Source organism: Magallana gigas, chromosome 4 (genome assembly GCF_963853765.1).
Source record: "Magallana gigas chromosome 4, xbMagGiga1.1, whole genome shotgun sequence".
In the NCBI taxonomy this organism is placed as follows: domain Eukaryota; kingdom Metazoa; phylum Mollusca; class Bivalvia; order Ostreida; family Ostreidae; genus Magallana; species Magallana gigas.
Genome location: NC_088856.1, coordinates 6,527,615 through 6,552,770, shown reverse-complemented (window position 1 = coordinate 6,552,770; position 25,156 = coordinate 6,527,615). Strand labels below are relative to the sequence as shown.

The 25,156-nt window shown below is 34.1% G+C and overlaps 2 protein-coding genes across 2 annotated transcripts; one reads left to right on the top strand and one right to left on the bottom strand.

Annotated features, from left to right (window-relative positions):
- Positions 1-498: 498 nt before the first annotated feature.
- Positions 499-10,404, bottom strand: LOC105317617 (uncharacterized). Its single transcript, XM_011414314.4, has 3 exons — positions 10,279-10,404; positions 5,142-5,440; positions 499-4,911 (listed from the first exon to the last, which is right to left on the bottom strand). Exons 2-3 carry the CDS (start codon positions 5,349-5,351, stop codon positions 3,340-3,342), a joined length of 1,782 nt encoding a protein of 593 aa, XP_011412616.1. The 5' UTR covers positions 5,352-5,440; positions 10,279-10,404; the 3' UTR covers positions 499-3,339.
- An 8,666-nt stretch (positions 10,405-19,070) lies between these two features.
- On the top strand, positions 19,071-24,276 carry LOC105317618 (ubiquitin carboxyl-terminal hydrolase 21). The gene is made up of 5 exons (XM_034450069.2): positions 19,071-19,349; positions 20,055-20,240; positions 20,632-21,575; positions 21,907-22,013; positions 22,563-24,276. Exons 1-5 carry the CDS (start codon positions 19,234-19,236, stop codon positions 23,574-23,576), a joined length of 2,367 nt encoding a protein of 788 aa, XP_034305960.2. The 5' UTR covers positions 19,071-19,233; the 3' UTR covers positions 23,577-24,276.
- The last annotated feature ends 880 nt before the right edge of the window (positions 24,277-25,156 follow it).

The window sequence follows — 25,156 nt, the reverse complement described above, 5'->3', positions numbered from 1 at the left end:
AATGTACGCAATTGAATCCTGTACGTTTTCAGAAAACCTATTGTTGTTCACTCTAAGTTTGACAAAAAAAAGTCTCAGTTTGAATAATCATGTTCTTAAAAATTGTAAAACTGCTTTTAACCGATCTTCAGCATGATATAGCAGTGTATGGTTAAAATCAAACTAGCGGCCAAATCTGTGAACTAATGATCCACTCATATCTATGGTACAAAGTCCTGTTTTGGTACAAATTTTAGTCATATTTCTCCACCAACTTATTATATTAAGAAGTAAATGAAATTCCATCAATTCTCCCTAAAATTATCCATCGCTCCTTAAGAAAGAATCTCATTTATAATTGGGGAAAAAATAACATCACTGAATCTCTCTTAATCCTAGGATATCGTACGGTGGTGGTGGTGGTGGTGGTGGGGGGGGGGGTCACTCAAGTCTTATCAATATAACCGGAAGTGGAAATTGTACCGCTTGGAAAAAAAACCCACAGACAAACACGGTGTATAAATTCCAAGTTTTGTCATTTTTATTCAATGCTTGCAAATACAATTTAACACCATATGTACATCAGACGTTGGTTTGGACCAAAAGTGTGGTTTTTGAAAAAAAAATACAATGGAGAAAGAAAAATGAGATAATTTATAAACAGACGGTAAATATCAGACAATTTTCCAATTCTCTTTGGTCAAACTGTTTTCTTATTTTTCTATATAATCAATATAATAATCAATATAACTGTTACAAAACCCCAGATTATACAGGAATAAGTAAAGTAATTACATGTACTACATTTTCTTTGGTTGGTAGTGATACAATATTTTTCAAAGTTTTTTATTTACGAGATATGAGGTAGCTGAGATACAGAGATATATGAGTTAACTATAATTACAAAATATGCAGTGGTCTTGATTACATTATGTCCAATAGTTCTACATAATTTAAATTGAAATTGACAATCGTCATGAAATTCGATTTTTTTTTTACAAATCTAACTTCGATACAATATGGCTAAAAAATTGAATTCTGACCAACTAATCTGTTCTATTTTTCTAATTTAATTTATTATAAAATAAATCATCTTTCAATTTCTTAAAATCAAATTATAAAGTAACATGAAATATTGTCAAGCATGGATTATGCTGTAAATTTTAATATCACATAAGCCTTCCAGAAAAAAAAGAATGGTTTTCAAAGAAGACAATTTAGAAGGCTTCTCGAAACAGGGTTCGTCTTCTTTCGAAATTCCCCTTGGTCATCAGGGATGACTAGATTTGAGTGTGTGAGTCTACCAACCCCTGAACTCATCTATCATGAATACTGAATGTCTCTGAGGCACAACCAACCAATCTTACAAAAAAATTAGATGAGTAGAGAAATTGCATTATTGTTATGAACGAGGTATTAGCAATTTGTTATCATATTTTTTTCTGATTTTTGAGAGACAGCGATTAAAAAATTAATATCTTCCCTGCGTTTACAGAGTACCATATGATGCACTGTACAAATATTTATTTAATTTTGACACTGAAAAAAAATTTGATATGGCAGTCATAAAAGACGAGGAACCATGTAAATAAGTTTAGAAATTGCACACTCACACTTCATCGTTAAAACATATCAAGAAAATTATTTCAATTTTAACCATTTCTTTACAAAACCTGACAACATGAATACAATTCACCATACAGGCTGAAGGTTAGAATGCTGAACAAAATTATTAAGAAGTCAGAACATAGAAATTAAAAAAAGCTGACTCCTCAGCTTATGAAACAGCACAAGGCAGTGAAAAATGTAATGTACAATCAAGAAGAGATTTACATGTATTAAAAAATTCATTTTAATTTAAAACCAGAGTAAATTTCTAAAATATTTGCTTACTTCACTTGAAATTTGTGATGATCAGCTCTATATAATAAAAGGTTGCTTCCAAAGCAAGTGGATAAACATGTTTATCAAAGAAGTAAACATTCCAATAAATAATTAAAAGATGAATATACAGTAAAAAATTATTATTATTAAAAATATACAGCCATATACCTCTCTTTTCAAGAGTAACACTTCTAAAAGTGTACGTTTAAAAAAAAATGATACAAAACATTGATCACAATGTGACACTAATGTAAAATTGCATATCTGATTCTGAAAAGACAGCCTTCTACAACAAGTCAATCTCTAGGGATGAAGCTCCAGCCATACTAATTGAGGTGTTTTTAATTAATATAAATCGATTATCCTTATAAAAATAAATATACTGCACCAGAACACACTGCCCCACATTCATACCCTGTATTTCATTCCGCAGTTATCTCACCTTGTCTGTGGAGAATGGGTTTGATTTGCATAAGCACTGAAAACAGTTGTAAACTAGCATATGTACAATACCTAACAATGCACAGCTTTGTTGACATGAAACTGAATAGTTTACTGGAACAAGTGTATCACAACCAAAAGGCAAATTTCCTTATGATACGAACACTACGTTAAATCCACAAAATCTTGACACCTGCAATCCTAAAGAGCATGCAAACGTTTGGAACTGGTCTAGCTAACTAGCCCTCAAAATAATCTTGATAGATGAGAAAAACTAATTTTCAATACTCATGTCACTAAAATGCTTTGAATGCAGAGACAAAGGCACAAAAGTTCAATGGTAATGTCCATTCAGAATAGCACACAAATAATGGCATGAAACGAGCACAAAATTGATTGAAAATACAACAAATGAGGGTTTGCATCCTCCAAGATTGGATTAGCATCTCTTTAGTTAGCAGTCAAAAATCACATACCATTCCCAATTCACTGAAATTGTTACAATTTTTTTTACAGATGTTGGGCATGGAATTTCGTTGTGGCCATGTCAACAAAAAACAATATGACAAATTAAGCTGGTTTTTATCAAAATTCATACTTCCATAATTTCTTAAAAGAAAATTTACCAAAATTGATTAAGGTTTTATCAATATTATAACAACAATGCATGTAAAGTAAAACATCATTTAAATTAATGGAAGCAATAGAAAAAAATTACCAGAGGTAAAAAAAAAACCAACAAGTGTAAAGGATGAACACTGATGCACAAAACTTCCTCATCACTACTAGCACAAACCATACAGGTAAAAATTCTTATAGTAAAATATAATAATAAATAGAAACCATAAGCAAACCATTCCAAAACTCTGGTCGCGATCCTTGGTGCACAATCACCAGACATAAGACAGAGGGCTTAAAAACAAATAAAATAAATATCCATTGCACAAAAACCTCAATATTCACGTTTCAGCTAAGAAACCAGTGCTCGTGAAGGTACAAATCTCATTACGTGTGCTTGTACAGACCAAAACGTGATCAGAACTCTTCATGAAAAAGCTGAGTGGCAAGAACTTCCCCGGTGACGATTGTCTGACACCCTGCCTCAGCTGTCTTCTTCACGGGGGAGGCAGGGGCTTCTTGTGGCTTTTCGTCATTTGCTAATACCAGCACCGATTCGTCGATGTGGCCGTTTGTGAGGGACTTTTCCTCCCTTGGGCTGTCCCCCAGCACAGATCTGTTCATGTAATACCTCTCAGCCACCATCGACAGATTGGGAGATTCGTTTTCATCACTTAGATCTAAATCATCAACATCTTTCATGCCTTCAAGCTCTGCATGTTTGAAGTTCCAAACTGGAACGACCCCCGTTCCACTTGGAACAGCATCAGCAAAGGCGTATTTGATTCCGCCCACACTTATAGGCACAGCTGTAATACTGCTATCATTTAACTCTGGAATAATCCTACGCATTTCTTCATCAATGTTAGCTATAGGACTAGGAGGCTCCTTGTAAGGAATGCCATCTATAGGCAGCTGTAGCCTTGTGGCAACCTTCTCTATCAGATCCTCTATGGACTCATTCTCCTTCCAAACCTTCGTGGCTCTCCATCTAGCTCTGCTGCCTTTGGGGGCAGGAATTGCATCAAAGCAAACCATCTCTCCAACAGTCAAAACCTTATTCAGGTCGTCAATGTGCTTTCCAAATATATTTCTGTCGATAAAGACATGCTCATGACGACCAAGATCAATAATGCCCCACAGTTTGGCAATGTGATATATTCGCCCCTTTCTGGCCGTGACGACAGGCTTGGGGCTAACTTGAGGTCGGCTGCCTGTAATTATAACATTAAGCCTTGCATTCTTAATGACAGACACCACCTCATCTTCAGTAATGGTAAAGATGTTACCATGATCTGCAAGGAATTTACTCAGATCACTCTTAGTCCAACCAATGGTGTTCCTTAGACTCTCTGGAGCCTGGCTAAAATGACCGGTAAGAGCAGCTAGCTTCATATCCCCCTTCTTCTCTATGATGCTTTTAATGAACATCACAGCCTTGTACTCATTAGCAGTCATTGTAGCTGGTCCAGACCTGGGGTTGGGGCTGGGGGTAGGGAGATTTTTGTTGACCATTGGTGACCTTGGGGACATGAGAGGGGACCTAGGTTCCAGCATGTCCAAAGACTTGGGTCTGCGTTTGCTCTTTGGGGTGATAGGTGGAACAAACTGCTCTTTGTCCTGGTTAAACCTAGACTTCAATTCTACGTCTTCGATGGCTTCTGCATTTGGATTGATAGCACTGTATGTGATGTTATCTTTTAGGCTGACATTCTCTCCCTCAATTTCGAAAATTAGAGGATGTCTCAAGAGCCAATCTCTGAATTCACTTTGTGGTCCGACACATTCCCGGATTTCAACACTAGCCTGGGACAGGTGCCCGGCCAGACTGTTGATTGGCATCCACTTTTCGCCCTTCTTCATCATTTTACCTCTGAAATACTGGACTGCCTCCGTCTCCACCGAAACTTCTGGAAGACCTGTGGACGAAGCAGGACTGCTTTCACGAAAGTTACTCCCAAGTGAGGCTGTTCCGTCATTTAAGCACACCTATTATAGTAAAAGATAAAAATTCAGAGAACTAAAAGAGATCCAGATTTCAACAAAATTTAAATTGTTAGCAGGATACAGCCATAAACTGATCAATTATTCTATCACTGTTGTTAAAACAGTTGATAGTGTGCTCCATCTAAGTGAAAGATTTTTTGGGAGACTTTAAAATTCTCCACTCAATGACAAATAGTTACAATTCTCTCAACTAAAATAAAATGATCATTTACCAAGTTTCCATTTACTGTGAAAAGAGAAGGATATTTTTGAAGAAATTTCTTCAGTCCAGTTTCGTTTCCCCCAGCAGCTTGCCTCATCTCTGAGGTGAAGTTTCTGCTTCCGAATCGCCCAGCCAGCTGACTGATGGTGAGGGGGGCGGGGCTGTTCATCAGGATCTCCAGGAAGTACAACATGGCTTTGTGGCCTGCATCGTCAGCCATGATTTCTGATTTAGTGTTGCGAAAAAGGGAAAATACCGGAAACTGAACTCAGAAGTGTTTTTTCAGAGCAAAAAGTTCCTTGCATGAATCTGAAAGAGAAAAAAAATAACATATATATAAATACTGGTACATCTTTATGTCTCCTAGATTCTATGATGTTCAATAAATATTTTAATTTTCCAAATCTCTCTCTCTCTCAGATATGCACAGAAGACAAATGAGCTTGTCAACCCTTATCATGTTATTGCCTCTCATTTCAATAATGTACATTTATATTCTGTTATTATGAATAATGATTCTGAGATGAAAAAAATATCATATATTATGTTAAAGTACTAATCTAATCGAAAATTAATATCAAAATCAAGCCATATGAGCTTAGTTCAATACTTGTTAGGTTGGGTCTGATGGGTACAATAACTTCAGGATTATTTTTAAAAGCAGCTTATTTCTAAGAACAAAATTTGAATCTTAAACTTAATGTATCAAGGCAACTGCCTCTGGTGGGAAAATACCGCATCCCATTCTATACTAAAATGTTAATATTTTCTCATTGTGTTAATTCACTTGGCAGCCATATTTGACAATTTTCTTCATTGAGCATACAATTTCAAAGTAAAAATATATTGGGAAAATCTTTACAATATATGCATTACAATTATGAATAAAAGAAGGCTTAATCAAATGCCTGTAAAAATTGATGTTACATGTATATACTTATCTACATTTTAGTGCCCAATATAATAAAATTAGATTGGTAGGATAATGAAGGAATTTCGCAATTTTGATCTCCAGTATGGTAGCCAATGTGAAGTCATGCTGAAATTGAATTTTATTTAAAAAAAAATTAACTAAATGATCCTTTTACATCTTCCTTAAAAGTGGTTGTTTCTTTTTCTTCGAACAATTTTGAATCACATACATACATTAGATGCTTTGAAACAATAAGGCCTATCAAAAAAAATTGTGTTTTTAGGGTTACACTGATGGAAAAATTAGGTTAGGTAGGTAGGCATTTTTTTTTTATTTTATATTTTTTTCTGCATGAATCCTAAGAATGTTTGTTTGTGTCATATTTAAAAACAGATTTTTTAATAGAAATAAAATAAAATTCACAATCGGATTATAACAGACATCTAAAAATGGTAGGATCAGGGCATTTTTGTAGGTTAGGTCAGGTTACCCTAAACACACAACTTTTTTTTTTAGGCCTTACATAGAATTTTTTAATACAGAACAATAAAATTGAAAATGAACAACATTAGAACATGAACAGTTCTATGGCTCAGGTCTCCATGTTAAAAAAAAAAAGGCCGAAATGAGAGATCACCGATTTCATTGTTTTTCACTTGCTCGGATGATAGGAATCGAAAATATTACAAAATTAAGGGAATGAGGCCATGTTGAATTAAGGTAGTACAAAACAGATAGCGTAAATTTTTCCCATAATTCATTTTTTTTAAAAATTGCACTAAATGTTAATCATACTGAACTGTATATGTATACAAAGTTTTTAAAACATTCCACCATTAGTTTTATCGTAATCTAGGTCTTAACTATGGCTTCCGACACCCTTTTAAAAAAGGGCTAACGTAGGCTCATCAGAATACATGATTTAAAAAAAATGTCAAAATTTTTTTGGGGGCAAATATCTTTTAACAAAGAAATTAAGACATGTTAAACGTTAAAACAATAATAATTATTGACTTTGATAAATTTTTGTACCAATAAAATCAGTCCAATTAAAGTATATGCAAGAAGGCCCTATTATGGAGTTATTCGCCAAACTAAATACCGTTTTTATTTAAATTCCTATCATTCAAATTCCACGAAAAACTATCATATATATTGTTGGAATATGTAAATAATATTATGTAAATACCAAAACAATTCCACCACTAGGTATTTTTAAAAAGAAGTTTAAACCCCCTCCCCCACTTAGTGATAGTGTATTTTTTTAACAGTTGCACGGCGTGAAGTCATAATAATACACATAGAATGTGACGTACGTCATTTATTTGTATCTCGTAAACGTTTGACTTGCGCAAGGATTTCCGAAGTGCTTGTTTTTCGGATACTGTTTTGTACTACCTTAAATTGATCTTTTTCTTTTTGAAGACATAAACTCTTTGTTTATACACAACTTCTGGATGCATTTCATTTTGGCCTTTTTAAAAACATGTGCAGAAAAATTGACCCACAGAATTTTTTGTACGAATGTTTAATCATGTAGCAAATATTCAAAGAACTTGCTGTGGAAGTAAACGTGATGCACTTTCCCCCCAGAAAAACATAATTTGAGTTGAACAAAAAATCAGTCCCATTTGGTAGGTAAAATAAGTATACCAATCAGGCATTACACCACCTAATGGGACTCAAACCACCGAACAGGGTTGGTGCCCAACCTGTTTAACCTATGTCGATGCTGAATACATTTGAAAGAAATAATGAAGAGCACACACCAAAAAAAAAAAATCCTTTAAATTTTCAAATGATTTATGAGAATTTCAGTCACAATAACAAACATATTTTCAGTTTTAACACAATGTTTCAATATGTTTTATAGAGGGCGAAGCCCTCTCACGGGCCCGAAGGGCCCGTGAGAGCGAAGCTCTCCCTATAGACAACACGTGTACATATGTCTAAAAATAGAAATTACACTCTATACCTATGAAGTTGAAAAACTTTTCCAATATGGAGGAAAAAAGAATAACTTCACGCGCAGTGACATCACCGGCATCCATGTTGAATTTGAATCTCGTACTAACTTCACGTTTGGTGATAATTTATCAGCTTTGTTTAATGAGTGATAAATACATTCAAACTTACCTAATGTGTTCTTGAAAAATTAATTCCTAATTTAAGAAAACAAATTTTCGTTTCCTACAACTTTCAACAGTTGCATTAGATCCGATCAAATGAATTTCAGGACATCTGATTGGCCAAAAAACGTGTTTCAACAGTGAAGCAGTTTTAATTCATTGTTATTAAAATATAACATCATGTATTTGAATTAAATTTGCTTTCTGATTACTATTTAAATACACCAAAGACTTTTCTCCAACTTTCAATTTGAAATTTCGTTTTTTAGGTTTCATCTCAAATCGTAGCCTAACATACTCATACCCAGGTCATTTCGTACCCAGAATTAAAATTAATTATCAAAATAAAAAAAAATTAAGTTACGACCAATAACTAATTCAATACAAAACAAAAGAAAATCAAAACTTAATTTTGTAGACATCCTAATCTTTGACAGACACATTGTAAAATATTTCCCCATTCTAATTCACCCCCCCCCCCCCCAAAAAAAAAATGTGTAAACCATTTGTATATGATTAAAAAAATACAATAAATGTTCAAATTACTCCCAAACCGCCATAAAAATAAAAGCAAATAGGGAGATTATTTGGAGTAATATGCATTATAAATACTTAAAAATTATTTATAATAGGAAGTACTAATCTGCATTCACAATCACAAATATGCATTGAACACTAAATGTAAGACATTTGTCAGACAAACTCAGATTAAATTATACACCCCGGTATGTACAATACACATGAAGGACATAATTTTCACCTTATGATGTGAATTAGCTAGGGTACTACCTCAATTCTCTAGTTTTAATGCACAAACCAATCATTGAATGTTTAATAATTCAGTGTTTGGATGACAAATTTTAGTGAATTTATGGAACATTAATATCTGTCCATACAAGTAAAATAATCTCAAGATAAATTGATTTTCTTATTTTTTAAAAATATACGTCATTACTCTTTAATTCATGTTTTATGCATACAATTAAAATAAGGGTCCGAAGTAAAAAGTTAAAATACTTCATGCTGAGAAATTATCCAGAGATCTGCGATGTAGATACTACATGTACCTGCAGCCAGATATTATCCAATATATGTATAATAAATTACTTCAGACTAGACAATAAGACATCAAAATAATACACATGTATATTGATAATTAAAATAATTTTTACCTGTCCCAAGATTTTTTGCTTCATTATTAGTTATTCATAAATATCCCTACCTTTGCTAGCCAAGGGTTTGTGATCTCCAGGAGTGGCGCGGATCAAAAACCCTTGGCTTACGAAGAAGAAATATTTCAGGGTTCAAACAATATTTATTTACATATCAGAATGAAAATTTGTTTACAGGTTTTTGTATATGAATTTCCTCTCTCTCTCTCTCTCTCTCTCTCTCTCTCTCTCTCTCTCTGACTTGTTCGGCTGAAAAAGCGGCTGTTAAATAAAAATCTATGGAGATTTGTATTGCAAATGATACATTTTTCTTTCCTGTGAAAATCTATGAGTAAAAAAAAATTTAATGAAGGATTTCAATTGTTTTTCTTTTACCTGTGTACGTTTCTATAACATTGTCAAAATGTGATGGAGACAGTAACCTGGGGCAGAATATATAGTCTATAGAATATCAGGGCCGGGCTTGAACACATTTAATAAGCAATAAGATTAGAGTCAAAACAAAACAATTTATGATGCCAAAGATGATTAAAAGGGCATCTACTGATCTAGCCCCGTTTATATTGTCTTCGCCCTCCAAACGGTTACACCGTAAAACATATTAGTGTTCATATATCGCTATGTGGCAATGATGCGTGCAAGAATAATGTACAAAGTATCAAATTTCACATAAATATGTGCTTACTTCGACAATTGAACATTCATCGGTTTATCATGGAACGAATCGAATAAACGTTGTTTTCAAAAGCATAATACCCAGACTTACAAAATCCTCAATAACGCACAAAATAAGAAATACCACGACAAACTTTTTCAGCATGCTTACTTTGATGTGCGATCGGCAATTTCCCCAAATATAAAAAGAGAATGCAGTGCATTAAAGTACAGTTAAAGCTATGTAATGAATACTCGAATAAAACCAAAATGAGTTACCTTTCATGTTAAAGAATATTCATGCAAGAAACTTTTCTTGTTCGACGAAAAACTTTGTATGCCATCTTGGGAGTGAGATTGTCTAAAATATGGACTTGCAATTTCACAAAACGAAAAGAAACCACAAATCCGCGGATAATGTTAATTCGATGCAAATCTTATTCGTATTTTGCGTACATCTACTTTCATATGCTGAAAAAAATACACACAAAAATAGTATGACGAAAAAGCTTAATCAAGCTACTCTCAATAGCTTGATAATGCCATATATTTTTATTCAAACTATATATCAAGAGATTGTACTCTCCTATAGGCCTATACCGATAGGGAAAGTTACGTAGGTTACATTAACTTCTATATATATCATGCATGAACTCATGATACTTTGTAATTATATACATGTATTGGAAAATTGCAATAAAAAAAATGCCGTATCGTGTGCCCTTTTTTCCCTCTGTATGGTGTACCTATAGCCGTGAAAACAATTACAGATGTGATACCAAAGTTTTAATTTTCAAAATTAAAATACAGAACATCATCAAGATATACCGTAGGGACGTACAGTATCCTGATATATATATACGTACCTGGTTACGCATATTAAAATAATGAAAATCATCGAATAATTTTCTTCGTTGGAAACCTTGGATTTCAAGTTTTTCGTGTCATCAGCGCACGGACACTCGTTTCTGTAATAAAAGTTAATTTACCCTACAGCGTATTATTGATGTCGGCATTTTTATCACAGAAACAAGTGTCTGTTGTCATTATAGACAAACATAAAACTAGCTAATGTGACTAAGATTGATGGAACTGTAAATATAATTTTCATAGTTTAATGTATCTTGATCAGTATGCTTTAAAAAAAAAGGTTTTTTGTTTTTGTTTTTATTTTAACACAGCTATGTCGATAACGAGGCCGGGTATAATTATTTCTACCCTAGATATTTTGATGAAATTCCTTGCAAGAAGTCAAGTTAACTTAATGTATCACTATTTTTTCAATATTGAAAAATAATTGATTTTTCAGCCCGATTAGAATAATTTCTGATGCGATATAATGTAAAACTAACGCTTAAATTCGCAGCACTTATCTAAAAAGAAAATGTATACTTCAAATTTGAATAAAATTTAACAGTATGATTGTCATGACACTCTTACATATATCATAATAAAGAAAATTTAACCTTTAGTATATTTGACGGAGGTACATGTATAAATTGATAAAAATCCTAGATGACGTCATCAAATTTGACATTTGACCTGTTGATTCGACCTTGAAATTTGTTATTCATAAAGTCTAAAAACTGGTGATGGTTGTGTCCATGCAAATTTCAGGCCTTTCCTCGAGTTTAATAAGAACACAAGTTACCGCGGCATTTTTAAATGATACATAAGGCTATATTGCACCAACATCATATGAACACAATCCAACTGTATGTTTCAAACCCCTAACTCCGTCACTACCCCAACTCCGTCACTTTCGGAAAACTCCTCGCCGTTTTAAATCAAGTGCAGTTATGGCGTCATTTTTTGAATGTCAAAAAACTTCAATCAAATGTCAACAATTTACAATGGTTAAATTTAAGAATGTGTTCAAACATAACAAAATTACACCTTGTTCATTTTATGCAATAATAATTGTGTGAAATCAGCTAACACTTTTTCACGGGTGCACTAAAATAACGATATTTCTGACATGCGGGCCCATTCGATGATTTACTGTGTTCGGTAATTTTAAGAGAGGTCAAGATGAAACATTTCACATGTAATTTATTTTTTATTAAGGTTATAAATACATTTTTTTTCAGTCGGAGTCCGCAATAGCATTCATGCACTACACTTGATGATAACGTCAAATCGCTCATGCCGTAATTTTTGCCTTATACAGGGTTACAGATATATACGGTATGTCGGTATTTAGAATATGCCACATTTATTAAAAATGTAATAAATAAATAATGAAATCATCAATATATTCATTATTGATATGATATTATTAATATGTAAGGACAGAAATCAAACGGCTTCCATACATTCTGAAAAGGTCATTGTGATTGTTGTTACAAGGACCCATTTTTTAATTCTGGCGATCATTTCACTTTGATGAAATTAAATACAATTTAAATTGTATACACCGATTTTACTTATTTTAACTTGGCCTATATACAAGTTGAGTTTAAACTAAATTGTTAATGTTTCTTCATTCCCTGGTGTATCATAGATCATGTAGGTGACGGAGTTAGGTTCATAAATGATGAAAGCGTGTGTTAAACGTCGTATTCAGAGGGCTTATTTGAATAATAATAAAAACTAGAGACGAGCTCGTTGCAAGCAACGATTAGGTCTTCCGTCGTAGCTGCGTCATACTTGTGACGTAATACAAAAATTGATACCCGACCATGGTGCAATATTAGAAGTGTAAACACTGTGTAAATGAAACAAAGTACATGTATATAAGCAAATACAGATCTTTCAAAGTTGTCTGAAGTTTGATTCGCCGCATGTTGTTTTTTTGCATGTGCATTTTATTTTGAGAAACTTATCTAATCATCATAATTGACTCAATATACACAGAATATGGACGACGATTATAATCACACAGTGGGTATGCCCGGTATGAACGTAAAAAGACCAAACATTTTACTCGTATTTTTAATCGAAAGCAAGGGCCAATGAATCTTTTAGAATGTATGCGGAGATCCTCGAAATTTTACAGGGGGTTCTGAAGAATAATTTTGTTTTTTGAGGGGGGGGGGGGAGGGGCATGCGCGGATAAGAAAAATTTTCCTGGGGTGGGGGTTGAGTGTCTGACGGTTATTTGAGTTTGCCTGGGGATGTCCGAGGCATATTTTTGTAATTTTATATTGTACATGTAATGGAAAGAAATTTTGCGGGGGTTAGGGTTGGGTCTGGAACCCTCACCCTACTCTTCTAGATTCGCGCATGGGGAAGACCGATGCCGGTAATTTAACGGTAATTTTAACCCTTTTTATTTAATTAATCATTTTCAAAATTATCGGAATTCCAATATTACCTTTAAACGCAGTTAAAACTTAAAATACGAACCATTTAGTCTCGGTGAGTATTCGGCCAACATGCGTCCGCGTACGAAAGAAATGGCAACATTCAAGAAATTTGGATGGACGATCTGGGTCCTAGGTCGTCCATCCGATTCTTTTTCAGACTAAGAGCTACAGAACTGCACTTAGAGAAAGTCAAACTGATTATGTCAATTTATTTTGTCTCAAAGAATCAGTTTTTTTTAAACAATAAAGATTTACCTTAAAAACAAAAGGAATCGGGCACAATTTTCAATGTTAGCATTTTACAATTTAAAGGTCTAATAAAATTTTGAATGAAGTTTCAAGATACTACTCTTCGTTGTTTTATCGAAATATTGCATGGAAAAAAGATTTACATCGCATATATATTATAAAACTAATTATTTCTCTTTTTTATTTACATCAAAATAAATCCAAGAAAAAATCTAAATATTTTTTTTCCTTTATATGTGTTAATGAAAACGTTGGTCAGCAAGAGCCGGTTCTATGTCGTGCAAGCACCTACTTAATAGATTGTTACACGGATCTACCACGATATCGAAAAGGCAATATTGTGGGTGAAGGATGAAAGTGTAGTTTGTTTTTTAGGTTTATTTTTGATAATTATATTTATCTGGATCAATTTCCGTTATGAAGTCAAGCATATATTTTCATATTATTATTGACTTAAAACATGTTGGAAAAAAGAAATATTGTATCAAGCAGTTAGTTATTATGCGCAGATCATGCATTCCTCTATGGTTTTCACAATTGCATGTATCAGTTACTACACTTTTTTGCTTACGGAGAAATAAATTTCCAAAGAAATGATATAGTTATCAGTTAAGTTCCAGATTGTCTTCTGCACATGCAAGCACGTGTGTAATCCTGATTTAAAAATAGGTATAATGGCCGGGGGGGGGGGGGGTCATCGCAACAAAATTGTGTATTAGCGTACTAGAGTGTACATTGTTAATTAATGATTGATGTTGAATTGTTATTAACAAACAAAATCATAAATTTATAATAACATACACTAAAATGCCAGGGAGTTCTGCTGGACGCGATTTCATTTGTCTTCAATTAATAGGGTGTAAGGATGCCCGCCTACTTAATACATATGCTCACGCGTCAACCGATTAAAAATGACTGTATTTTGGATTTATAAATCGTTCTAAAACATTCGATCTGATATTTCGTTGTTAACAATTCAAAACTTTGAACGATTAAATTTGTTTTTATACCTACCCCGACCCTCACGGAAAAATCCATTCAGTTCAATGGAAATTTCATTTACAAGACTCCGCAAGACTGGGGGGCACCCACAAGCTTGAATTAATAATTGCCTGACGATGCATCTTTAATGTGTCAACATTTATATTCATAATTGATGAAAACGTTATATGGGATGTAATAAGCAACAATGAGCAAGATTGTTCAATTAAAAGGGCTTTTCACATTGCAAGTGTGTAATCCTGATTTAAAAATAGATTGCCATATTTGAAAGGTCAAAAAAAAAAGAGGGAGGTGTCATCGCAACAAGATGATACACATTGTCTAAGTAGTACAATGTAAGTAATAGTTGGTGTTGGATTATCATCATTAACAAAGAATCATCAGTTTGGATTAATTAAAACAAATATAAATTCATATAATTGGAATATTTACTGGAGGGGCTACGTACAAGTAATTCGCCGAAGTGGAGTACGTGTGACCCGATTTTCGATCAATTGGGCGATTTCATTCATCTGGAAAAGGGTTTCACTCGCGTGTACAAATGTAAATGTACATCAAACAATTGCTAGTCAATTAAGTGTGTATGTTAATTGGATAGATTTCTTCTAAAACATTCAATCCAAAGTATAATATATGTAGTTATTAGTTGACACCCTCCCAATGGATCTATGCCGATGGATCTATCTGAGATCTCAGCTGTTGCGTGAATGGTAAAGAAAGACTCGGCGCCATAATACGTCTCATTCATAATTTTGGCTCGCCGATTAGTGGGCGAGTCCAAGTAAGGCAAGAGCACATGATGTGTAGATGGTCTTACCCACTCTATTTTCTTAACTGGTCATATAATAAATAGAGATATCATGGATCTTTCACTTTTGTCGGAGCATGTAATAAATGGAACCAAAGAATAAAGTAATTCTAATTGAATTAAATTGAAGTTAAAATGTAAATACCCCCTCCCACCTACGGATTAGGATTTTCAAAATTCCCCATTTTTTAAATTCCTTGTCACGATTTTTTTTGGATAAAGCTGCCCACCTACCCCCCCCCCCCCCTCCCCCCCACACACACACACACTTTCAAATAACGATGCTACATGTACGTGTTTGAATATCCTTTCCTATATGGTTAGAAATAACAAAATGTCTTTGATCTTGCATCTAATATATAACAAATTCAATTTTCAATTTGGCTGTTTGAGATTATTCGATACATGTACATTCCTAAAATGATTTAAAATAATGAAATGATTTAATTTCCAGTGATATACAGGTACATGCACTCGATCGAAGAAAAAGATTGAAATTGCTTCTAAACTCTGCACGTTCATTTTAATAATTTATGATCCGCAGCGAAAATTAAATTTAATTTCTTATAAGATAGCCTAATTGATACATGCATGCTTCCATTGAATAAATTTGGGAAGTCAGGCAAGCTTTTTGGAAAGCTATTGCTTGTATAATATTAAGGTCAGACGCGACCTTCATGTATCTTCCATTTTTTCCTATCTCCACAATGTGAATTAAGATTTCCACTTTGTTATTTCATAATTAAATTTTTAGGTAATATGATTTTTTTTGGTTTGGATATAAAGTGTTCAAATTAAAATAAATAGTATGACTTAACTTATAAGCATTCAAATGCATTTTGCGTGCTATTTTAAGGAAAGTTCGAAATATTCTAGCTCCAAAACGAGCCTGGTAATGTACTCTAATTTTTTTGGAATTAACAGGTTTAAATGTTAATAAATAAGGAATGAAATATCAAGGAAAATTATATAAAATTGAGGAACGTCTCGTCTGTCCTTAATTAAAATAATATAAATAGACATCATATATCCCATTTCAAACGACATATAACCACTTGAATCTGCACGTCTTTTAATGAATTTATGAACAGCGGGAAATTCTAAGGTAATGTTAGCTGCAAGTCTGTACAGCCCTTGTATGAAAAATTTCGGATGGTACTCAATTTTTCCAGACGGAGAGCTACATATATGCAGCTAAGGTAACTAATAATGCTTCCGATGAAATACTTTGTTTAGTAATGCAAGGTTTTAAGAGAGCAATACTTATTTGTTTAAAAAATAACACCCTAATACTTCGCATTTTATTCGCTGTTTGTAGAACAAGCAGAACCAGTATCAGTTCGATCCCTACCGTATGTACATTGTTCGAATTTAATAGCCCTTGCATTGCATTGCTTTGCATGTACAAAATATCTTTTAAAAATTCAACACTGAAAGTGTTTATCTATATGGCTATTAATCTGTATGTACATGTACACATAGCGTACACATGTGATTCAAAATACTAGTACCCCAAACGGAAAAATTCACTTATTGAGTCTACATTTTATAGAACTTGCAAAAAATACATTGCGGGTCTGAATGTTTGTTAATGTGTCAATCTATCAATATACAGTTTGTTAATTTTTTTCGATTGCTAAGGCTACATCGTTTTTGATGAACATTAAACAACATTTTTTCCATGCCATTATTTCCACGGAAGATAGCGAGAACAATTATAAAGCACAATTTATTTAATTATCTCTTTAATATTGTGTACTAGTATGTAATAAATAATTTATAAATTGCTGCCGAAGGTTGTTTTGTATTTTCGTTTGTAGATGCATTGCAAGTAAAAAACGTGAAACGCGGGGCAAGTCATAATTAATATCCCTAATAACCGTTACTTAAAAATAGCGGCTTTGGATTCAAATATTATCGTATACGAATATTAAGATCACTTTTTAAAATCATCTCCACGATGATAATATTATATCCATCGGAAATCAGTATTTTGTTTTGCTTTAAAAGAAATGTTCTATCGGGAGCAATCCCGCGTTCGTTTTAATTGCCAGCGTACATTTGTCATGTCAGTAATACACATTGTGCTTTATATGACGGCCGTGTATACGTACTGTAGAAAAGTTGAGTTTAATTACCATGCATTCGAACCATTTTATTAACACATCTCCCAGTACTGAAACAATTCAAAATGTCTCTGTTACAGTAACACAGTGGACCGTTAAACATGTGTACGTCCAGCTCTACAAGCATATGCACTGTCGTCAAGGCGACGGCCTGAATACAGCTAGCGACTCTTCTATCGATCGGTTACCTGAGTCTCGTAATGCATCTAAATATAGAAAGGGGCACAGTTATGAAACAAACAACAAAAATAAGGTCAAAGACGTTCATCTTTATGAAATGAATATGTACATATGAATAAAAACATTTGGGAATTTTATGTAGAATTATTTTTGCGCGCTGCATGTATCAGTTAGTGCATTACAAAAAGCCCTTTCATAACCTCCTAAACGTGCGCACCCCCACAAAAATGGACCGAACTGACAACAATTGTTTCTGCAAATACTGGCTATAAATTACGAAAACATTAAATTGAATACCACGGAAGGATTCAAAATTAATTTCTTTACAACTTTGCTTCAATAATGCATTAGAAATTTTTATTCCTTTACAAGTTATTGACAAGAAACTTTTGACGCATCTAACTACCTAATTATAGGGGCCATCCCCTTTTTCTGTATACCGAATGAAAGGTCTTGGTAAGACCAAGATCTTTTAAATTACATGTTATAACAAATTTTTATCAGGTAGAAAACTAACACGGAAATTACGCGAATTTTTTTGAATTTTTTTCGTACCTTTGTTTCAACATCTATACCACCCCTTTTATTTGCATTTAAATAATAAATAAAATATATCTCGCACAAATTCAATGTATTAGCTTCCAAACCAGCCCATCTTTGAGACTCTGCCAGTCATCGTTATAGCTAAACCCCCCTGGACAAAAGAAGTCGTTAAATTTTACTAAAAGGGAAATAACTCAAAACCGGATAGGGATTTTCCTCAACTAAAATATGCAACGACAACATCACGCGGCATGTTATCAGTCCTGAAAATTTCAAAACAATCGGTGAACAAACGAGCGAGATATTAAGGATCAAAGTTGGCGTCTAGAAGAAAAAAAAAATAATAAGAAATTTGAAAATTTTTCAGAATAATAGTAAGGTCTTCCGTTGGAAACGGAAGACCTTAAATATTTTGGTAAATAATTTTATAAATTATAACGTTTCAGATTATATTTAGTGATTGCAAATGATAAAAACCGCAAAAAATAAATTGCAGAGAAACGCGGAATGTTTTCTACTTATGGTGACGGAGTTTGGGTACTCGGGGATACCTTAATTTTTTTTCGGCCTTGAGGCTTGAGTAATTTATAGGTACGTATGATTTATATTTTTTTCTAAAGATAATGGATTGAAATTAATTTTTACATTATTTTGTGAATTTGAGAAAATATTTTAAATAAATAATTTCACGGGTGTTTCCTACTACCTTAAGTCAGACATAAAAAAAGTCTGATTTAAACCATCCCCTTTCTCCTTACAAGTGATACGTGTGAGGAAAAGGGTGTTTTTAGCAAAACTGACATAAAACGCTACATTGTTCCGATGTACAAGTTATTGAATTACCCAGAGTTCCAGAGTAGGTTTCAATACGCAGACGCAGTGAAACAAGCGCCATTTTGGAAGCAAAATTTAAACTTTCAGAATGAAGACGCCGAAACACGTTGGATTTAAGCGACGTTGGATAGTTTAATGCAATATTTTAGACCTGCAGATTTTAAAAGACAGCAAAGTTGTCAAAATGTGGTGGATTTTGCAAAACATTGCGCGTTTCCTCTACTACTCCATTCTTGATTTCGTATTCTTCATCATTGTAGACGCTTTCGCAAAGTTTACAATAGGAGACACAAATTCAAAGTAAACAACGACTGTTTTAAGTGTTTTCGTTTCGTTAACTGTGTTTTTAATGTCTATATTTTATATTAAAAATGTTGCAGATGTCATACCGATATATTTCTATTATCAGTTTGATGATTTCTGTAAACAAAGAATGTAAAACAATGACAAAAACGCGTGTTGATAGCATGACAGTCGATTGAATAAGATTTTTTATATACTTTGATGAATATTTACTTAAGATAGGATTTTTAAATAATGAAGAAATATGTCACCTACTTTGTTCATCCTGTGTGGTTCTTCTGTTTTTGCTTATTTGTTTAGACCCAAAACTTGGGGAAATGGTAATTTAGCAGCATATAAGTAACAAATTCATTCACGCTATTTGTATTTATATCTATTTTTTCCTCAGAAATACTATGGTGCATTACAGCTACAACATGTCCATGTTGTCACTATAATATGTTGCAGTGTCTTTATGGTACATTACAGCTACAACTTGTCATTATGATACATTCAATTACATGATAACTTACAGCTACAACTTGTTACTAAGATGCGTTACACCTACGATACGTTACAGTTACAACTTTTCATGAGGTTACATTTACAACTTGTCACTATGAATCGATACTTTACATTGACAACTTGTCACTATGATACGTTACAGCTATGACTTGTCTCACACAAATTAAAAAATGAAATTCTCCCATTATTGTTTAACAGAAGTATGCAGGAGAAGAGGCTGATTTGGTTTTGGGAGTCTGTAGTGCTGATTGTCCTGAGCATCATCATCTATCTCTGCGACCATTTCCCTTTCCTTCTCATCCTCCTTTCTTTAGTCACACTTGGCTACACTCAGTTTGGTGTTTCCTTCAACTTATTTAGATGGTGGACCCAGATGAAAGCCAGGTAAAGTATTTGTCATGTAGTTGTGTGATAGAAAACCTTCTGATTTCATTGATATGTGTAAACAAAATATCAAATCATGGAATTAGGCAGAGTTACAGTAAGGGACTTGGAATGTTTTCATTTTGGGGGGAAATTTAATTTTATCTGAAAGGTGAAACACACAAACACAACGGTCCAGAATTTTTTTTTGACAGTTTAAACAATTCTTTTAAACAGATTTAAAGGTTGAGGGAAATATCATATATGATATTTTTAATAGGAATAACAACCTCCCTGTCAAAAAATTGTATTAATCATGGTTAAACTTAGAAGAACATAACATTGCCATACCATCACCACGAACAAAAGATTTATAAGTTTGACGTGCTAAACGGTTCATTCCGTTTTTAAGGTGGGAAGAACACCAGCAGCATCAGGACAGCATGTCAAGGTTGCAGGTCCAGCTAGACATGCAACGTAAGCAACAGCAGCAACATGGAAATCCAGCATTCCATCACGGAATGGCCTTCAACCAATATCCCCAGCAACAAATCCCCAAACAAAATATCTTCAATGCCACACCAGTCAATAAGCCAAAAACCAACAACCAGTCGGAAAGGGGCATGTACATGTCGGGGTGGGCTAAGACAACACAACAAAGGTTTAGTAATATGATGAAGAGATTTCAAGGTGAGAAAAATGAGGAAAAGAAAGGAACTTCTGATGCTCCTCCTCCTCTTAAAAAGACAGAATTCAGCTTTATGCCTTCTCTTCAAGCCAAGTCCAGTTTTGCAGGAGGTCAGCATTTTGCAACAGCTAAAGATGATTCCCCATCAGCAAAACCTTCTTGGTATGGAGACAGCTTGTCTCGCAAGCCACTACGATCTGAAAGGTCCATGCCATACTCACTTGCAACCAACCCAGACAATTCTTTTCGGTCTAAAATCATGTCCAAGTTTGGATTTGGATCTGCAGGCTTGGCACCCTTGGGATTGAGAAATGAGGGACAAAATCTTTGTTTCATCAATGCAGTTGTACAGTGTCTGGCAAGGACCCCAGGACTTCTCTCTGAACTGGTAAATGAAGCTTCTTGTAAGGACTGGGACTGTAGCATGGCTGAGTCTCTACTGCTCAGCACTCTGTCCGAGCTCATACAGGGCTGTAATGTGAGGCCCTCAGGGGGGAAACCAGTGTTGGACCCTATGGCATTCAGACAAGCAGCCTCCTCGTTGAACCCTAATCTAGTGGCTCCACCCACTCAGCGACAATTACAGCAGGATGCAGCTGAGTTCTTCATGTGGCTAGTGGAAATACTTCACTCTATCATCAACAAAAATAGGAGAAGTAGATCAAATGGTATGATTTTATAAACCAATACAGAGTGTAGATTTAGAAGCTTTAATAATGTAATTTAAAATATCCATTTCATTTTTAAACAAGATTCCATATGAGTCAAGTTGTGGTTATTCATTATGGATTTGATTTCACACTCTTTGACAAATTCTACAGAATGTTTTTTTTTTCATAATAAAGAGACTAAATTACCAGTGCAAATATTTTCTTGATTCCTACATTGGTGTGAAAAAACCTCCTGATATTAGATTCTTTATTTTACATACTAAGAGAAAGTATCTGATAACCTTAAGCTGTTTTAATTTTTAACAAAATTGTCTTGTTTTCTTTGTAGAGAAATCAGCCTCAAGAGAGCCCAGTCGAATGAAGGTGATGAAGTTTATTTATGGGGATTTGACCCCTGCCAAGGTCTCTGACCTTAAGCAGGCTTGTAAACAAGAGGTAGGTTTTTAGGTCCCCAACATTAAGAGGCATTCTGTTTTTGTATGTCTCTCTGTACATGCAAAGTAGAAGTTATCGATCCTTCAAGTCATGATTTAAGTTTTTTGTTTAGCCGTTCTAAAATTTTACACTAAGCAATACTTTTCTTACATTTATAATTCAGCTGCACAAAAATGCTACAAATTTCGATACTGTAGAAAAATTTCTTAAAACTCTGGTTTATTATTAAGAGTACTAGTATCAAGAATATTACCAACCCTTGAAATCAATGTAGAAGATAGCTGAAGACCTAACAGCTTAAAAGCAATACTGCATACTAATATTGATATAATACTGTACTACACATGATACATGCATGTTAATTGCACTTGAAAAGTCTGGACTTTATTCATCGTCTTTTTGTGAGAGCAAATTCAGTGATAAAAATCAAATGCAAGTAAAATAATCCATAATTTCTCTGACCAATTAATTCAATGTTAAACGTTTTCTATTATTAAACATTTGATTTTTCCATTTTCTATTATTAAACATTTGATTTTTCCATTTCAGATTGATGCCGCCCACGGTTTGATGAACGATTCGTACGCAGAATCAGTTCAGAGGCTGTCAGATTTAGAGTGGATGTCGTACAAACAAGAAAATACCTCAGTTGTGGACAACCTGTTCACTGGACAACTAGTGATTGCTTACCACTGCCTGGCAGATAATCACATATCAGTAAACATGCAGACATTCCGACTCCTGCCAGTGCCTATAGAGGCCCCGCGGGAGGTGAATGGTCTGGTCCACGTAAGTGACTGCTTCACCAAGTTCTGTAACATTGAGCACCTAGTGGGACAGGATGGGCTTGAATGTTCGTTCTGTAACGCTCAGAGAGCGAGGCAGCAGGAACCTCCCCAAACACCAGTCACCACGCCTTACCTCAGAAAACATTACAACCTCCGCACCCCGAGTGTGAACGGCAGGACCTTACTGTCCAGTGCTGACTCAGCGGTGTCGGGGGTCGGGTCCCCTCTAGCCACAAACTTCATGTCCCCGATACCGGGGTCTAGAGATATGCTCAGTGACAGTGGTTTTCAGGACAATGTGTTCAAAACATCCACTCCTATCAGCGACAACCAAATCCCCTTCCCCCAGCGCCTGCGCGATGCCCAGAGACGATGTTCTTTACGACAGCTACCGGACTGTTTTGTGATTCAGTTGATGCGATTCTCGTACAACCCTTACACCAGACAGACAAACAAAGTGCACTCTCCCGTCTCAATCCCTTTATCAAATCTTGATCTCACAGAAGTAATGTTTGATACCATCACAAACCGCGAGGACTTGGCAGACGAAGACGCTGTGTACAAGTACGATTTATACGGACTGTGCTGCCATCTAGGAGGGGACAGCGCTAACTACGGCCATTACATCAGCTACTGTCTCCATGGCGACAACAAATGGTACAGATTTGACGATGAGAGGGTGATAGAGGTAGACATGGAGTACGAACTAACCACACATGAAATCAGACAGAATGCTTACCTCTTGTTCTACAAGAAACAGGGCATGTCTGTGTAGTAACAGATCAAAATTAGGAAAAGTTACTAAGTTAGTGTGTAGGGCTTACATGTAAAAATGTGTGTATCAAGGTATGAATGTAGAACTTAATGAACAGTACTTGTATGCATGTGTGGAAATAAAAAAAATTATATTTTTTTATTGAAAAAAAAATGGCATTTTCTTTTAGCAACATTATTTTTATTTTTATACTCATTTTTTTTTAAAGTTTATACATAACTGGTAGGAATGAATGGGGGTGATAGAAATTAAATTAAAGATTAAATTATTCTAAATTTTGAAACCATGTGCTATGTTAACATGTAAAACAAAACTATTTGACCACCCAGGTGTAAAAGGATGCTTGTAAATAAATGGTCTTGTATACATGTATTTGCTGTTTAGAGAGGTTCCAGAACTATTTTTTGTGTCAAAGTCCTGTTACTTCTGTAGAGAACTGGTACTTATCTCCTCAGATTGTTATCATATACATGTACATTCATATTTTGCAATCTTTTGATAAAGGATGGAAAATGAATAGAATTTTTAAAGATAAAATGTACAGTATATAAATTACTTTTGTAAAAGTAGTAAATTTATAAGATCAAATCCATCGTGAAAGATTTTAACATGATGATACATCTTTAAAAAAAACAAAGTCTGTTGTTTGTTAAAATCATGTTATTTACCTCTCTACACATAAATTGAGAATGTTTCCCTATTTTTTGGTTTGTTTTTTGTTTATACTAAGTATCTGCTCCTGAATACAGAAAAATAATTGGTGCTTTAGGCACACACAATAAAATAAATTTTACAGCTAAAATAATTGTGTGGAGTGAAGGCCTTTTTCTGAGTTTTTGGGTTACATACCTGTATATTATATACAATCAATAGCCCTCTCGCGTTGATATGTGTACATGTAATAACATATTGACAGAGGATCAGCAACAAGTGTGAAGTTGAGAACTGTGAATTTCTTTGAAGTCGACAGTCCATGGATGGATAGAATATAGAGCAACAATTGTTACATTACCAACTAGAGACAATCGTCACTCATTATAAATGCAGAATTTATATGTTATTAAACATCAGATTTATGGGTAATATTGTCTCAAGCCACGGTCCTGAGTCTGCATACATGTAGCTATATCCAGATAGGAGTGAATCGTATTTATTACGATGCTGATGAGTTTATTTAAAGCGAACCAATAATCGCTCTTTGAATCGCACAGAAAGCTGCCTTTTTACATGAAATTAATCTTATTATTTAAGTACAGTATAAGAAAATAAATATCTACTGAAGACTATAAATGGAGCAACATTGTAGTTTATGATTTTCTTATCCAATTTATAATACATGCATTAATCTGTGCCAAGTTGATTTTTAAAACTATCCCTATTTAACTGCAAAAAGGGATAGGGTTTAGTTACATGTACATATCCATTGCCCATCCTCCAAATTTTACATTCTTATTGCAGTAAAGATTTGCATTAAATAAAAAATAGACACCTATACTTCAGACATTTTTATAAGCATATGTTTTAAAAATACTAGTACATATACTGGTAATCTTTTGGGGAGAGCATTAGTTTAACAAGAA